Source organism: Chionomys nivalis, chromosome 9, assembly GCF_950005125.1.
Source record: "Chionomys nivalis chromosome 9, mChiNiv1.1, whole genome shotgun sequence".
Lineage (NCBI taxonomy): Eukaryota > Metazoa > Chordata > Mammalia > Rodentia > Cricetidae > Chionomys > Chionomys nivalis.
Window position 1 is genome coordinate 30,237,105 of NC_080094.1, and position 17,895 is coordinate 30,254,999.

The following is a 17,895-nucleotide window of genomic DNA, read 5'->3' on the forward strand; positions in this document are numbered from 1 at the left end:
ATGTGGATGCTGTGCTAGTTCTGTAGGTCACTGGCTGTGCCCTAAGGGGTGACGCTCCACCAGCTTCCATGCATGTGTGCTCACTATCCCAGCATCTTGTAGGCTTATCGTTCTACATATAGATCCTGGAAGGAATATTCTACTGGGCAGCTAATAAGTTAGCCTCCAGAAACAGACAGGTAAACCCCAATCTTGATCTGCCAAGATTTAATGCTGATTGAAAGGGTAATCCCCCTGTATATTCATTCAGCCAGTATTCATTCTTTTTCTCCTTCTCCTTTCCTCTGTCCCTGTTAGAATGGTCTTCGTAAGGCTTAGATTGATAGCATAGCTTATACTTCTTAGATATTTAATTTTATCATAGCCTAGGGAAACCAGGAAAGAACATCATAGAATGTGGAGGTAGAGGAATTTTCAGAAATATCAGGTCTAGCCTCTCCTTAATAGTTTTGACTAAGTTGAAGCATAAATCATGAATGAACAACCAAAGATTAACCCTTACCTCCCATTCCACACATAAACATGCCATTCCAGTGTCTACCCTGTGCTGATGGTTCCGTAAATCAAGCGGTAGTGGTTTATTATTGAAATTAAAGCACAGAAATTTTCCTTAAACATACATTCTCTTATGTCATTGTCTACTCAAGAGCTCACAACCAACCCAAGTTATGCCCTCATCACAGTTGGCTGTCCCTGGTCAAAATGTTGTCATGTATTCTTCAGATAGATAACTATCCTCATCCCAACAATCCCATCTGGCCCCAGCCTAGATCCCTTCCACACAGCCAGCTCAGTGCTGACCCTTTTGCTTTTGTTTTGTAATTTATAGATGTATTCTTGAAAAGGTGAGGAGATATTGATAGAAAGTTCCTAGCCACTCTTAATCTCATCACCCAGACCCAGCTTGGCTCCTCCACAAAACCAATGGATTTTCAGTGTGATCAATTTACAACGGATTTATGTGACTCTTACAAGTATAGGAGCATCTGCATTTCTGTCTCAATTTTTTTTAGCACACATAACTCTGTAGTGTGTGTGTGCATGTGCAAGCACACATGAGCACATGTAAGCATTTATCCAAAGTGGGTTATAATGTATGCCATCTTTTATAATACATGTGGCAGGAATAAAATAGTAAGCAGGGAAGAAAGAAGTCAGGCTGTTGCTTTAAGTGGTACAGGTGTGTCTCTAGATCACAGATGTGTTGGGTCTGATGCAAGATGCAAAACAAACACCTATAATTACATTTTACCTGCCTTCACCATTCTCAATCTCTTAGGAAAAGTGGGTCAGTGGCAAGCAATATGGTCAAAGCCTGGTGTGGGGAGAAGGGGGAAGCCAGGAGCCAGGTTAATCCCCAGGCTGGATAGTGCAGTCCTGAATAACTGAAACTTGATTCTGGGTGCTTTTGTAAGGTTTTAGAGAGAACTCTCTATAGCCCCGGTTGGCACCACACTTGGCTTTGTGCTTATTCATCCCTATATCCTTTTAACACTCTGTTACTCTTCTCCTGTTGCTCTGGGAGACAAGCAGAGGTGAGACATATTTTTCCATTTGGTCAGCTAGAAAGTGATTCTGCAGCCTGTCAAATGCGACATCTCTGACATGGCTCTGCCTTCCACTGAGCAGCCCTGTGAAGAGTATTTAAGGATACACACAAGGTTCTGGGGGCCTTTAGAAATATATATATATATATATATATATATATATATATATATATATATATATATACATATACATATATATATATATATATATATTATATATCCATGAAGGAACTGTATCCAAAGGCAGGGGAGGGTGATCCTAGATTAGTTATAGCAAAATGTGACTACAAGTGAAAGTAGCAGTGACTTGGGCCACTTACGCTGAGGCTCCCCTGAGATGGAGTGCCATCTGTCTTATGGTCCTGGAGCTTGTGAACAGGGGCTTGCCTCCTGTATCCTCCACCACCCGTTAAGTATCCAGCTTTTGCCTTTGCAACATCGGCCAAGACCTAGGATGCCTGAAAACTAAAAGTCCTTCTGCAAGACCAGGATGGATGAGCAAATGGAGGAAGAGCCCAGAGAATGCAGACTCTCATGGTCCGTCCTGACCATGGCCAGTGCTGAGACTTGAGTCTACAGCTTCTGAGAATGGGAAGGGAGATGACATATTAGAGTTCTCTAGAAACTGTTGGAGGCATGGTGGAAGCACTTCCAAGAGTCTCTCTCCTGTGAGATACTGTAGTCAGTCAGTCCGGCTTTCCTGGCCTTCCAGGGTTTTATGTACAGGTGGCATCTCTTTCCCGCCTAACTGCTAATTATGACTCAGGGGACACTGAAGCAGTTAACAAGGGATGGCCAGAAGGTACCAAGAATCTTTCTCATGCAGAGTTTTGGAAATGAATCTTTATTAAAGCTTATTCAAAATAGCCTCTCGAGTTTGACTAGGACAAGCCCAGGGTTTGGGACACCCAGGCTCACATTCTTTGAATGGCAATTGTGGCGTTCATGTCAATCTGGCCTCGCAGGTGGTCCATGTGCAGCCTTAGCAGCTGGGGCTTCCTGGATGATTCAGTGATTTTGCTCGGAGTTCCACTTAGCAAAGAGCAAACTAAAGCAAGGCCAAATGAAGCTCTTGTGCTGGCATTGGTGTCTACTGTTGGATAGAAGGAATGTTTTATGCTATCCTTTCCAGGGATGCTCAGGGTAACGCCTGGGGGGTGAGGGTGAGGAGCCTATAAATTTTCTCTTAAAGCCCCACAAAAGACTAAATGGAAAATAATTGTTTTGAAGATGGGAAACATGCCAGTCAGTATTGCAGGAGGATGGATAGATGGGAGGGAGAGAGGGAGGGAAGGAGAAAGACTTATAGCATTAACATGGCCAGCATTGAATTCTTGGCACAGAAAAGGGTTCACAGCATTATGGCAGAGAAAGAATAACAAAAAGCCTATTTTCTTAGCACTTAAAGGTTATAAAATGATAAAATCCCAGATGAGCTCCACCTTCCTGTGCCCCCCACCCCATACACACACCTGCTGGAGGCCACAATGAGGTGCTGAAATTCTGGCCAGCCTAGTATCCTGGTGGTACCCACACCTCTCTTGCAGCTCAACCAGTTGGTAGGCCAACAGCATCATTCCCCAGAGCATCTCACAAACCCCATAGGGTAGGGTCTTCAGGCAGTCACTCCACACCTGTAAGTGTCCTAAGGACTTAGTTGGAGAGGCCTAGAAGTGGGCAAAGCAGAAAGAGGCACACAGCAGGCCTGTGATCCTGTGATTAACAGCTGAATGCCGCGGCAGTGCAGGCACCCCCCCTGAAAATTTGCTATGGCTGCACTGTGTTCCTTGCCACAGCACCATGGAATAGAATCCTGCACCTTGGGTACCCAGGTGGAAAGAATTTGGCTGCACCTGTCTTTATATGGGAAAGTGGTGCAGGTAGAGGAAGGTGAGCCTGAGACAGGCAGGTCTATGATCAGAAGTCATTCACCTCACTCTGGCCTTGAAGAGTTATGTAGATAGCTATGGCCAGCACAGAGAAAATCAGTGACTGGGTAACCCAGAAGAACAAGGACACAAGGCCAAAATTCCTGCAGTCACGTCTCACTCAAGAAGCTCCATGTGGTAGCGCAGGCTACTCAAGAGGCCTGAATGAGAAGATCCCTTGAGCCCGGATGGTCAGGGCTAGCCTTGGGAATACCACCAAGACCCTTTCTCAGAACAATAGGTAAAGGTCTCCAGGACACGCCACATGCTTCAGTTGCTGTTTCCAGCAGGCCATTTCTGTGCAGTTTGCCCACCATCTACCCTGGTGAGGAAGGCTTCTCCTTGGCAGGTGAAGAACTGAGGAGGGTGCCTGGCTGGTCATGTCAAGATCTGGGCTTAGCACTTAGGTCTTACTGTTCTAGATGGGACTCTTTGTCAGACCCACTCAGGGTGCCTGCCTTTTGGGTGTCCATTGTGTTGGGACAAATCCACAGGAGTAAACAGCCAGGTAGCAGAGAAATCCTTTCCTTGCGTCAAAAGCCAAACATTCTCCTCAAAGGCAGAAAGAACTAATTTGTTGAATTTATGGCCTGGCCAAGTTGTGGTGTGAGTGGCAAATGCTCTCCTACTTTGGCCCAAACAACTGAGCAATGTAATTAACATGAACTGCGTTGTTGTCTGCTCCAAACGTGAGTGGATTACGTGGGAAGAGCTCTGGTAGAGAAAGCCTTGCTCTTGGGCCCACACTGCCTCCTGATTGTCTAAAGACAACAGGCGTGTTTGTTTGGGTGCTGAGGGTTGAGTCTAAGGACTCATATATTTTGAATAAGTGATCCATCACAGGGCCTTAGTCCCATTCCCAGCCCCAAGGTGACTGTCTGTCAATAAAACTACCAAGGAGTCCCGTCACTTCTCTGATGTTTCCTTGAATACTTGAGAATTCACTGGAACTCACAGTCTCCTCAGAATAGTTCTCAGACCTAACTGCTACTTTGGTTTAAGCCAACTGCTTATCATGGGATTCAAAAATACAGTTGTGAGTGACAGACATATCAAACCCAGGAAGTCCAGAGGCAGAACACTTCTAGCCACTTCCTATATGGGCCACTCTCGAGTTGTTTGAAGAGAGCTGAACTCAAGCTACAGGACATATTCGAGTCAGCCTTGGTCACTTGGAGTACTGTGCGCCTGCAGGAAGTGTGCTTGCTTTGAGGGTGGTGTGAAGTTAAAATAGGTTCCGCTAAGGAGGTATTGGTGACATCCACATGGTCTACCCTCCTGCCCCTCCTTCCTGGGCCCACAGGAGATTTTTTTTTCCCTAAATCTGGAAGTCATCCTTGTATTGCTTTTGAAATGGTGAGTATAGAATATTTTTCAGACCACTTTCTGTCCTGTTGAGGTGGGGAGGGAATAGAACTCAATGGTAAATACTTGACCACCATTGTAGAAGTTAGCTTGATTCGGGAAATAACCAGGCTAGCTAAAAGATAAAACAATTATATTTTTATTTATTATAAGGGGAAAACTCACGAAACAGGAAGGAGAAGTTCAAGCTCAGCTGTGCTGGGAGGGAACCAGAGAGAGAGAGCACCTGGTCCCAGAAAGCCAAACCCTAATTTGGTCCCACCTCTTGAAGATAATTGGTTAACAAAGCTTCCCCATCATACCATGCACAAGGCCCTGGCTTCAGTCTTGAGCACTACAAAGGAAAAAGAAAAAGAAAACATTAAGAAAAAAAAAGGTTGTATTGAGCTATTATTAGCATATCATGCCAATCATCCAAAAAAGTATACATTTAATACTTTTGGTATTTTCACAGATTGTACAACTACCTCCATGGTCTAACTGTAGAATGTTTCATTTCCCCTAGAAATAAAATAAAGACTATTCATAAATCAATCTTCATTCCTTCCACAAACCCCACCCCTGGTCCTGAGAAGCCACTAATCTACCACCGTTTCTATGGGTCAACCTACCCTGGACATTCCGTATACATGGAACTAGACAATACGGTGACTTTGTGTTTTTAAAACGTATTTTATTGGCATGTTTATACTTTGATAATTTCATTCATGTGTACATTGAAATATTATACCCACCCTGACTCCTACCTTCCAAATTCATGTCTTCCTTTTATATCCCACTAAACCCAACTAGTGATGCCCATATGTACGTGGATATAGAATCATTCACTGAAGCATGGGAAATCTGCCAGTGTCTATGCCCTAAAAGAGGAATGCTTCTTCCTCCTTATTGGAGGCTTTTAAAGTTGCCAAACAGTTCATTCATCAGTTGATGGACACTTGGGCTATTGAAAACAGCACTACTCTAATAGCCATGCACTATAGAGCCAGTTTGAGAAGACCAGCAGCCTCCGCTCATGGTTACAGTGTAGCCGAGACCTTGCTATCCATGTGCTTTGAGATATTGAGGAGGCCTGGACACCTTTCTCCACTGTGGCTAACCAGTAAGTTGGCACTGAACCACTAATTTGTTAAGTGTGTAACTTAGTCATAGTTCCTAAATTCACATAATAGTTGCCCAAAAGGAAAAATGCCAGCAACGTTTTTTCTTAATGTTCCAACTGCGCGCTAAGGCCCTACACAAGTGTGCCTACAAACAGTGCGGGTGCTTTCTTCTTCCCTCCATGATTGTTGGTCCAGCTGTCCTGGCTTTCTGCTTCAGAACCAAAGTTGATGGGCAAGACCAACAACCAAGCAGTGGACGCCAAGGCCAGTGCCAGGGCTGGAGCCAGAACATAGCCACCGCTGTTGGATTGGAAATGCTGGAAGCCATCCTTGGCCATTTGGAGATGTTAATTAGGCTGGCAAATCCCCACTGGTTGCCAGTGTTGAGTTGCGTGTGCAGGCTTTCCCATCCACTGCCTGCACCTGTTCCCCTCCTCAGAGCCATTCCAAGAGGTCTGAATAACCCGTCAGCTCTCTGAGCCCCTCTGCCTGCCTTCCTGCTGGGAGAATAGTTAGCACTTGCCTCAAGCTGGAACCCCAGTGCAGTCTTTCTTCCTCCCCCATGCCAATGCTCGAAATCCTTCTTCTTCCTAATTATCTTCAACCAGATCATTATTTCCACACTAACTGTTCGGTAACAAGGATATGGGGAGAGGCAGCCACATTTCTTGTCTGCCCTGGCCCGAATTTACCCCAGGTGGCAATGCTGGACAGCAGGCTTTCCTCAGAGATGAGAAGCTTGCTTCAGAATCCACTCCGTTGCAGCTGGAGGAAACAAACCTATAAAGACCCACGATTCTCAGATTGCATCCCTAGGCAGAGCTGCAGAGACTGCAAATCTCCAGCCATGTTTGTTTTTTTTTTTGTTTGTTTGTTTGTTTTGGTTTTGGTTTTTCGAGACAGGGTTTCTCTGTGGTTTTGGAGCCTGTCCTGGAACTAGCTCTTGTAGACCAGGCTGGTCTCGAACTCACAGAGATCCGCCTGCCTCTGCCTCCCGAGTGCTGGGATTAAAGGCGTGCGCCACCACCGCCCGTCCAGCCATGTTTGTTATTCCGTGAATTCAAAAATGAAGTCCTTGTTGGTATCCAGAATATCAAAGAAGTCACACAACACCCAAAAAGTAAAACACTTATTTTAAAATGTCCCCTGGATTCTCTATGCTTAAACTTTTGTGTATGAGTTGCCAATTGGTCAAAACTTCTGCCATTTGGTGTCTGAGTTAGATTGTGAAGGGCTCTCCCCCAGGAGTCTCTCCAGCTGCTCCTACATGAAAAGGAGCTGGCTGCTGATTCCCCAGTACCACTAATGTCCAGACATGCTTTCTTATTCAAGATACACTGTAACCCTGCAGTACAATGTCCTCAGTCACCATAGAACCTCTCAAGACCCTTGTTTCCTGACTTGGCCTCTTACTTCAAATACCACAGAAATGTATGTGTGTCTGTGTATTTGTGTGCTCTACCTCCCCCACCATCCACTACGGCCCCCAAAGCAAGGAGGGTTTTGTTTGCTGTATCCATTGCTGCATCCTGTAATGATACTCAGAACACATCTGAGTGGATGAAAAGAAAGATGGACATGCTTTGTGCCCCTTTCCTGCCAGGCATCTTCTGCCTCCCCGTCTCTTCTCATCCCTCATCTCCAAGCTCAGTGCCCTCTCTTCTAGGCTCTTTGAATAGTGTGCAGGGTAGCTGATGCTCTGTGCTAGCCCCTGGGGTTGTACTGAGAGGCAATCTGCTCCCTGGCCCTAGCAACTGGGACCTCGCCCTTCAAGAGTACTGTCTAGATGTCAAGAGCAGGTGACGTCTGAGCCCTATGGAATAATCAAGGCAGCCTCCAACTGCCACCGCTATGCATCTCCTTAACTCAACCATGGACTGGCAGTTACTGAAATATTCTTTGTGGGCCGGCACACCACACCAGGTTGTGTCTGGGGACCCTCAGGAGAGGAGCAAACCGGTCCTCATCAGCAATTACAAACAAGTCCTCCATTGTTAGTGAGCCATCTGCTTTCTGGGTTTCTACCAATCAAGGGCCTGTATGCATAGCGTACCCAGGGCCAAGGGGGCTGCAGGAGAGTGAGATCAAGGAGCCCCTTCATAAAGAGCCTTTTCTCACATAGGAGAGCATCAGGAGCCTGAGGTAGACCCATGCACACAGAGGTGTGAGGGTCTTCCATTAGATGAAATGGAGCCTTGCAGTATGGCATCCTGGGAGAAATCTAGATAATAACATTATCTTCTAAGGACATTATCGTCTGTTACCCGCAGTCAACCTGGATAGAGCTTCTTATGCCCACCCATGTAGAAGGACCCAAGTTCATAGTAAGACAAGGAAGTGCCACTTGGTCATCCAGGGCTGGTCATGGATCCTAGCTTCCCACCCCAAATGCTCTATCAGGAGGCCGAGTTTTCGTCAGTAGATTGGAGAATACAACTTCATGGAAGTACACACACTTCCTTCAGAGAGACATAGCAAGGAGAGTGTCAGAATGGTGTTAAAAAATCTCTAGTCACTGTGCCAACCTTGGCAGATGGGATCAACAGAAAGTCTGAGTTTGTAATTGTGGCAGTGTGTACAACGATTTGTGTCGCTGCTAAATGTCCAGATTTGATAGGCATCGAGCTATGTGGAATTCAGTAGAGTTGTTGGGGTAGAAAGCTACTTTCTGGAAGCAAAAATAGTGTGCATGTAACTGGAAACACAGGGAGTAAGATAATGTGGAGGGGCTGACAGGGGCCTGTCATAAGGAATGGAAAGCTGAGATCTTCCCTCAGTTCTGTATGCTTCTGGGGACTCATTTGTAAATACAGCACCGACTGGTGTTTGGTCCCATCAAGTGAGTATTCAAGTGAGCGGTCAGGAATGAAGCACAAGGCTTTAGGAATGGGGGAGCTGGGATAAACACGTCTTCTCAGCAGTGAGTCCATTATCAAACTGAAGCTGCTGCGGAGGTGCTGTCCTTGCATTCACTGGATTTTTATCTTCTCTCTCTTCAGATTAAAGTACAGAGCTGTCTCATTATACTTGAGCAAGGTAAGACTAACTCTTTGGTGTCCATCCCCCCCCCATGCCCATGCACACGCTAAACACTGCTTTTGGGGAGGGGTATCTGTTGACTAACACTTCATGCCCACTCAGCTCCTTGGGCCTCAGCCTTGCCTGCCTCCTGTCTTCTCCCAAGGGGCCCTGCCACTCTCCTACCCCTACAAGTCTGTGCTGCCTGTGGAGCCCAGCTCTGCCTGCCTTTCTTCTGCCGGTACACTCTGGGTGGAATCTGACACCAACACCTGCCATCGTGGAAAATGTCTTTGTCGCCTCCCTTTTGTGTGGGGGGCTGCAGGGAGCCATGGGTACAGGACCGCTGCTCCCCCCTCCCCCTTTTGTTGTCTTTGAGCAAGCCTGGAGAAGCAGGATGTTGAGATGAGCTGATAAGATAAAGCTCGTGCTGGGCTGGCCTTTGACTACTTGCCTTAGCAGAGGCCTCCAAAGGCCTCCACGCAGGGAGGGCAGGTCGGCAAGGAGGGCTGCTGAATAGAGCAGCTGGGACAAGAGAGGCAGACAAAAGCTAAGCAAGTGCGGAGGGCGGCGAACCCCAGGATCTGCAGTCTAGGACTCAGAGAACAAGCTGAGATGGCAGGTGTGACCTCCCAGCCTGACCTTTCTGTCCTGGGCCTGAGATACTGACCCAGCACAGATAGCTCAGATGGGTGGCAGCCACCACTGCAGGGCTGGGTAATGACTCTCCAGTGTGGCCTGGCTGTACTGGGTCTCTGGTCCACAGGTAGGAGAAACTTGGGTAGTGACTATGGTAATGCCACTCAGAAGAGAGAGAGCTGCCACTTAGTAGCCCTATTCATTCCTATGGTGGTCCCAACACAAATAGGAAGAGCTCACCCAGGACACCCAGCAGGCTGCCATACCTGCTGGTTGGATGAGCAACCAGTCACCGTAGTAAGTCAGTCCTCTAGCCCAGCTGCCCTTTCTCTTCGCAACCAAAGCTTTGGACTGGTCCCAGCAGTGTCACCCAACGGTGACAGCATCTATAGAACATAAGTGCTCTAGTCAAGAAGGCTGAGTAGGATTGTAAAGTCCCGTCCCAGTAGGAGTTTAGGTATACAGATTTGTATTTACAGCCCCCTGCCCCGTGAACTCCTGCGCCTGCCCTGGCAGAGGCAAAACAGAGACTAAGGGCCTTTTGAATAAGCCCGGCTTCCATCCCCAGCAGAAGCAGAACTGGGGCAGCGCTGCCAACAGCTTGCAAGTGTATCACTGTATCAAAAAGTCAGCCCTTATCCTTTGTGCCCATCTATGCATTCTGCAGCTGCTGTCTCCCCATCCATCATAGGGTACCGTGGGCATAGGGGAGTCATCGCAGGATGAAGGTGCGCTCGCAGGAGTTGAGAACTGAAGGAATGCATTGGTCATGGTTACGCTGGATCCTGGTGTGGCTTTGCTCTCTGCCTTTAGGAGTATAAACCCCTTGCTTGCAGAGCTTTGAAATGATGGCTCTGACTTATTCACTAAGACAGCTGGCACTATTCTGCCCATCTGCAGGACTCAAGCTGTGACCCTCTGTCCTCCTTATCTTCCCTGGTAGAGGGGGATTGGGGAATAACTAAAATGTTCGCTTCTGACCAAGCATTCGTAATGCCCTTACCTAATACCGTTAAGCATTTATTGACTTACTTTTTTTTTCTTTTTTGGCTTCTTAATCTCAACTGATCTCATCAGAGTGGGTGGCCTTTCAAACCAGAATACTCTCTGGGGTTCAACCAGGTTTATTTCTCCTATTGCCCTTCACCCTGATCAAATGTTCCTGCCCACTCCTAACAATTAGGAGATGGAGATAGGCCCATAAAAACCCAGTCCTTGAGGGGCTAGAGAGATGACTCTGCAGTTAAGAGCTGGCTTCTCTTCCAGAGGACCCAGGTTCAAATCCCAACACCCACATGGCAGCTCACAACTGTCTGTAACTCCAGTCCCAGGGGATCTGACACCTCTTCTGGCCTCTCTGGGCACCAAGTAGCACATGTACATTTATGTAAGCAAAACAAATACATGTTTAAAAACAACACTAATCTTGGAATGGCCAAGTCTAGCTATGCTTGCTTAAAGCAACCTAAGTTTTGTATTTTTACAGTACTGGGACTTAGGGCTTCATGCATGCTAAGTAAGGTTTCTACCACTGAGCTACCCCCACCCCTCATTGCCTGTTTCTGAAGAGGAAAACAATAGCAGAGGGCTCAGGGCCTCTCTCTCTCTCTCTCTCTCTCTCTCTCTCTCTCTCTCTCTCTCTCTCTCTCTCTCTCTCTCTGCTAACCTCACTGACCCTAGAAGGAAGGGAGGGGAAAAGCCTGTCCTTGGAATCTGCATGGGACAGTGTCTCCTCACATGACATGACAGGGAATGGTAAGGACCAATTTCAGAAGTTCTTCCCCAGAAGATAAGGCATGGTCAAAAGACATATATATTAAAAGCAAAAGAAGCATGAATAAATAAAAAGCTGTAAACAAGCCAAGTAAATTAATTTCGAACACCACTAATAACCGTTTCAAAGGCCATAGTTGTAGCGGAAGAGCCGTAGGAATGAGGCTCCAAGAGCACTGCTTTTGAGGTTTGTTCTAGGCAGAGGCCACTCAGGGAAGCTTAGAGCATTTAAAAATATATTACAAGGGGAAGGGTGATGAAATGATCCTCTCATTCGAAGAGTGGCCCTCCGGGAGGTCGAGCAAGCCGCAACCCTGGCCGGGTGTTGCAGCAGCATTCCTGTATTCCTCTGAGCCCGCAGACAGCCACCCTTGGGAAGGGAGGAGTGCAGATCTGTGCACTTTAATTTTATTCCTTGTTCCCTCCAGTGCTAAAGAGCTGCATGCTCATCTGGACTCATTCAGACAAGCAATTTAGGCCTGACCTCTAGTCTCAGGCCCTTTAGGGACTAACTGAGGAGTAGCTCGTGTGAAATATCAATATGGAAACACACAGGGATCCTGGGAACTCAGCATTGTCACCGGCTCTGCCCAGGGCTCGCCATGGCTTTCACTCAACTCTGCTGCAATCTGATGCCTTGTCTTTATTCTTCTGTGCCAGCCAGAAAGGCTGATTTTATTTCAGAGATTCACAGATTTGTAATTCCTTTATGTAGAAAAATCCAGGGCAAAGACTAAGAGGAATGACATTTCTTTGGTGGTACAGTCAGCAAACATTCTGGCAGTACACACTGTGGGGCAGGGTGGACATCAGACCCTCTTCCCAGTGACCAAGTTCACTTGGTCTCAGAAGAGTACTTCCGAGTACCATATATACTTCCTTCAGTATGTGGCCAGAGATGCTCTTTGACCTCTATGGTGTGGCCATTCTCTGTTTCCTTTGCAGGGGTCTTGACCTCCAGCCTGAGTGTGAACCCCAAGAAAATCCTCCGTGTGGAAGACACAGGCAAGAGTCCCCTGCTTTACCCTGAACCCTCAGACCCAGGCTCCAGGAAACTGCCACTGTGCCAGCACGTGCTGCAAGCCTTCCCATTGTCGGGCCGCCAAGGTCAGAAGTGATGTAGTTTGTGTGAAACTTTCAAGCAAGGCTGTGTCCTCTTGTCCTAGAATCTCAAAACCCTGGACTTCAGAAGAAGAAGAGAAGAAGTTGCCATCAGTCAGGAACAAGCCTGCTGTCATGTGGACAATGGATAGTCTGGAGCCTCTAGGCAGAACACAGTAGCAAAAGGCTCGGGCCCACAGGGAAGGGGCAGAGGGCACTTGTCTGCATCCCCGAGTTATTTTCCTGTCATTTATATACCCAAGCTTGATTCCCCAAAGGGCTGACAAAACAATTGTGTCAGTTGTTGGAGGGACTTCCTCCGTAATGATTTTGCTAATCCTTGTGTTAGGGATTACAGTTTAATTCAAAGTTTTCATCAAAATTTCATCATCATGGAAACTGGCTGTCCCCAGGGTCTTTTCCCATAGGAAGTTTTCACCTCCATCATTGAGCCTTTCTCCACCTGGTACCTGAGATCTACTGACTTAGATTTTCCTGGCAACATAGTTCTGCCAGATCTTGACAGTGATGTTTCACACAGAGAGGTCAGAAGTGTCTGGAAATATAGGCCTGTCCGCATGAGAGACTAAGCAGATATCTAGCAACCTTGTGCAGGCCAGCTCAGCCCAGCCTAGCTTAGTACAGCTCAGCCCTGCCCAGCTCAGATCAGCCATACTAGCCCAGCCCAGCCCTGCCCTGCTCAGCCCTGCTCGCCCAGTCCAGCCTAGCTCAGCCCTGCCCAGCTCAACTCTACCCAACCCTGCTTAGTCCTATCCAGCCCACCCCTGCCCAGATCAGCCCTGCCCAGCCCAGCCCTGCCCAATCCAGACCAGTTCAACCCTGCTCAGCCTTGCCCAACCTTCCCTGCTCAGCCCAGCCCTACCCAGATCAGCCCTGCTCAGCCCTGTCCAGCCCAGATCTGTTTAGCCCAGCCCAGCTCAGCCCAGTTCAGCCTAGCCCAGTCCTGCTCAGCCCTGTTCAGTCCAGCTCAGCCCAGCACCACCTACATCAACACACAAGATTAGTGCCTATTCCCGCTCCAGGGCTGACCAGCACCCACGTTGTGTCCAGTGCCCCCCAAATCTCACTGGTAGTCTTCCTCCTACCTATTGCTCAAAAAACAAGACAGGCCTTGGAAACAATTCTTGTCACTTAAGTTTTAGGGTAACAGATTCCAAGCAATTGAAAGAAAAAAAAATATATATATATATATGCCTATCTGACTGCAAGGAGAGTGTCTTGTGCCTGTTAGGGATGGAAAAGAGGAAAGAAGTTAAATGGATCCCAGTATCCCATCCCTTGCTGGACGTCTTGGACCTTAGAATCCAGCAACTAAGAGTCAGTTGACAGGGAAGACTTCTGTCCCCCCTCCTCACCCTCTGCCCTTGCCCTAGTCCTATCTCAGAGCTCCACTGTTGCTCCATTTCCTGCTCTGCCTCAAAGCAAAACACAGAAATTGCAGCAGAGGCCATCCCTTGCTGCATGGCCCTGCTCCATGAGGCCGTTTCCCAGTGCATGTGTCTAGGGTGCCCCCTTCCCTCCAACAGGAAGCAGTTGTAGACTGTAGCCTGCAGGGACTCAGGCATGGGGAGGAAAGCCCTGACGTGGCCACCTCTCTACCTTCCTCTGCCCTCTATTCGTGCGCATCTCTCCTAGCCTACTTGGTCGTTCCTCTGAGTCTGCATGTCATGATTGTCCATTCTCCCAAAGAAGCCTGCCTTTCCCATCTACTGTGGAGTTGATTTGGTAGAGAAAGGGGCAGAGCCAGAAAGCAGGCTTAGTCTGGCAGTGAGTGAGAATTGTGAGAGCACCCTCCATCTGCAGGGAGCAACCATCCAGGTGCTTTGAAGGGAATTCTGCAGCCTTCCATCACAGGCCAACAGACAGAAGCACCTGAAGAGCTGCCTAAAGATCATAAACAGAACAGGACATTGCAAAACAGAAGGAAACCTGTAATCCGTGTGTGCTGTTTCCTAAGAGCCCAGGATGCTCACTTACTGGGAGCTTAATGGTGACAGAAGGGTAATGAGATGCCATAGCATTTCCCTTTGTGTCAGTGATACCTTGATCCACCAGTGTGTGTGTGTGTGTGTGTGTGTGAGAGAGAGAGAGAGAGAGAGAGAGAGAGAGAGAGAGAGAGAGAGAGAGAGAGAGAGAGATATTTGAGCTTTCTGGTCTGGTTGTCCAGTATTGCTCAGACTTCTATTATTGATCTGCTATTTGGCTGTTTACAAAGTGCCCAGACCTGACTCCTGCAGCAAGCACAGCGGCCCCTGCAGCTCAAATAGCTTCTGCAAGAACACTTGTCTTCAGGCTGCATAGACAGACCCCTGTTATGGAATTCTTGTCATTTTGGAGTCCTCTATTTTTGTTTTTTGTTTTTGTTTTTTTCTAGTGGCAACAGAACCCGGGGCCACAATACAGGCCCCAGAGGTCCTTTTTATCTTCCCCAGCCTTCTGTTTATAATTTTATTTACCTCCACAAGCCGACACTCCCAGACTTCGAGTGATAAATTCAATTGGAATTGAATTTGGAGGTACCAAATAATTTGACCTTGATGTTTTTAACATCCCCATGTCCTGGGGAGGAACAGCAGTTTATGTCTGTTTATATTTTACTTTTTTAGTTCAAGGTCCTTAGATTGGTAATGGCTCTGGTTAGAGACTTAGACTTGGGGAGTGTGGACTCTGGCAACCATGTTTGGTTGGATTTAGCAGTTCTTGTTATTTGGGGTGGAAAATTGAAATTATCAAGTTTGCTGTTTCTTTTTTTCAGTTGGAAATGCAAATATTGTGTTTTCATAATAAGTGTGTTTTAGCAAAATTACTAAGGGTCACTCATCCGGTAGCGACCCTCCAGAGAGCCACTCTTCACATTAGTATTAGTAGGTCAGCCATCTGTAATCAAAGTGGCCCTAATTACCCCAAAGTGTTATAAGACTCTCTGGGTTCCTGCAGGGTCTGGCCAGTGCCCTTACTTCTTGGCATGCTGATTGCCAGATTTTCATAAAGAGGGAAACTGATGTTTATAGTCTTGTTGATTAGACGTTTATGCTTTTAAAAAATAGTAATCCTACAAAATTATGACTTTTTAAAAGTATCTAGACCTTCAGCAGACAGGAAAAAAAGGAAATTTAGCCTGGTAAGTGACTTTTACAGTGTCTTCAGCAGCCAAGTTTGCAGCTCTTGAGAACCCCGGGGTGTGGCCCCTGACTTGGTGATGTGGCTAGTTAATCGGAACCTTAGCCTTATAAAGGAGATCACAAAGCTCCAGTGAGCCATGTATATCCTGTCTTCCTGACTGTCCTCAGGTGTCACTTCCTTTTTGCCACTAACCTGTGGTAGAGGTTTGAAGGACCCTCTAAACCTTCCAGTGTGTCTTACCTTAGCTGTGTTGCTCCGTACCTACTGAAGGGGGTGTCACGTATAAAGAAAACTTGTGCTTGTATTTGCGCGCAATTTCTATGTATATGGCATACACAGTAAGCAAACATGGTCTTAGTTCCAGGTCTAAAAGTGTAGTGTGTGTAAATAGGGGGATAATTGATAGAGAGGATAAATTAAGTTATAGCATGTTGTTTAATTGTTTTGAGGCCTCTTGTTATTTAACTTCCCAGTGCTGCACATTTAGGTTGTTCCGAGATGGGGGAGACCTCCAGGTCCGCCCCACCTTGGTAGGAGTGTACATGTGCACTAGGACACACTCCATGAAGGCAGCCATGCTGGGAAAACACTTAGCTCCTTAATGGTGCCACTCCCGCTCCTTTTCGTTCTGATTCCCTGGGATGATTTGATGAGCTAGAACTACAGCATCTCGGTGCTGCATGTTTCTGACATTCTCATAGTTTGTAGGAAAATAAAAGCTTATCCCAGCATCTATACAAAGTTGATTTGCATTTTTTATTGAACAAAGTTATTCAAAAGCGTTTTATAAACCCAAAGCCAACAGGTGTTCAATATGGTAGCTGATACCACTCGGAAGGCTTATACATACTCATGCAGGATCTACGTCATGGTTCATAGTATGGAATGCTGATATTCAGCCACCAGGGCACCTGCGGCCTCTGATGTCACCGAGTACACTTCTGCATATGTGGTTCCTCGAGACTCTGGTCTGCAGATGGGACACCATCCGTGTCTCCATCCATCATCTCACCGAATTAAACCCATCCCTGTCTTCATAATAGCGTGGCTAGGCCAGTACGGTCTGTTTTTACAACTGATATTAAGCCTCATAGTGACCTTTGCCCCCTGCCTTGTCTTTCCTAGGCACCCCCTGCCCTATTCTAGCTAGAGTTCCTGTCCTTAAGGAGAACTTTGAGAACTTTGGTATCAGATGACAGGCAATATGTAATTTTGACCTCCTAGTGTGGCTGAAGCAAGGTACTGATATTTCCTGCCTCAGGACTCCAGCAATCGCATTACAACCTTGTCTGTGGTCTCTGAGACCATAGTGTGCCGCTCCATGTTCCAGACAACAGCGAATTCTCAGAATGCTGAAGCAAATCATTCACTTGTTCCTTTAGCAAATGCTTGCTGAGCACCCATTACTTGCAGAACGTGTTGGTGCCCTGAGAAAAGGTCTAGGGAGTCAAGTGCAAAGTGGAGCCTCAATTGATGTGTCTTCATTTTAGCTTTTAACTGATAATCAAGAGCATATATATGTAGTTCCTTCTAGAAACAACTCAAGCTTTGTGAGCCAGAAGCACTACTTCACAGCCTCCTGCTTCATTTGGGCATTTCTAAGGAGGATTCAGATTCCTGCCTCATTTCCTCCCAGGGTAGAACTAAAGCTACCCGGAAGGTGATGGATGCGCAGAAGTTGACTAGGGAGCTAGAGGAGCCCTGCTGATGGTATCTGAGGCAGCCCCATGCGTCTGTTGAGCTGGGTGGCCCACTGCTCTACAGCTGCTCCTTGGAGCCGAGTCCTTCCCTCTTGCTAACTGTTCAGCTCGGCAGATGGCCTTCCAGGATTCCCAGGGAGCTTTCCTCTGGGGTCATATTGGGCTACTTTGCAGATATGGAAATGAGCACTCAAAACGCAAAGGCTGCTGTCACTACTGTCTCGTAAAGAAAGTTCTTCTCATATTTATAGCAGAAAGGTGGGAAGGGGTTGATTCTCCGTACCATGTTTCCTGTGAGAGATTGGCTCATCTTCATAAACCTTCGTCAACACCCTCAGACCATATCAAAAAGAATCCAGCTTCCACTGAAAAGGACCATTACCAGAAGAATGCAATTGTCGGTTTTTGATGTGGGAGGTTTTGTTTGTTTAGTATCCCAGGGGAAATGCCTGTCTCCTCTGACCGAGTATCTCCTAATGAGAAGACACCGCATTTACAGTGCTCACTTCTAAATCTCTGCTATAGCTTTGTGTGTGTCATTTAAGCCAAGGCCACTTGATGAAAATGTTTATACCAA

The 17,895-nt window shown here is 46.9% G+C and overlaps 1 protein-coding gene across 3 annotated transcripts in view; it reads left to right on the forward strand.

The window, feature by feature from the left end:
* The window catches only part of Ralgapa2 (Ral GTPase activating protein catalytic subunit alpha 2), a 272,467-nt gene extending 255,198 nt beyond the window's left edge, over window positions 1-17,269 (forward strand). For 2 of the 3 annotated variants that reach the window (XM_057780304.1, XM_057780305.1), the window contains 2 exons: window positions 8,943-8,979; window positions 12,319-17,269. In XM_057780304.1, the coding sequence (XP_057636287.1) occupies window positions 8,943-8,947 (5 nt within the window). In that variant the 3' untranslated portion in view covers window positions 8,948-8,979; window positions 12,319-17,269. The remainder of the gene's footprint in view (window positions 1-8,942; window positions 8,980-12,318) is intronic. The other variant, XM_057780306.1, reaches the window with a different exon arrangement.
* The last annotated feature ends 626 nt before the right edge of the window (window positions 17,270-17,895 follow it).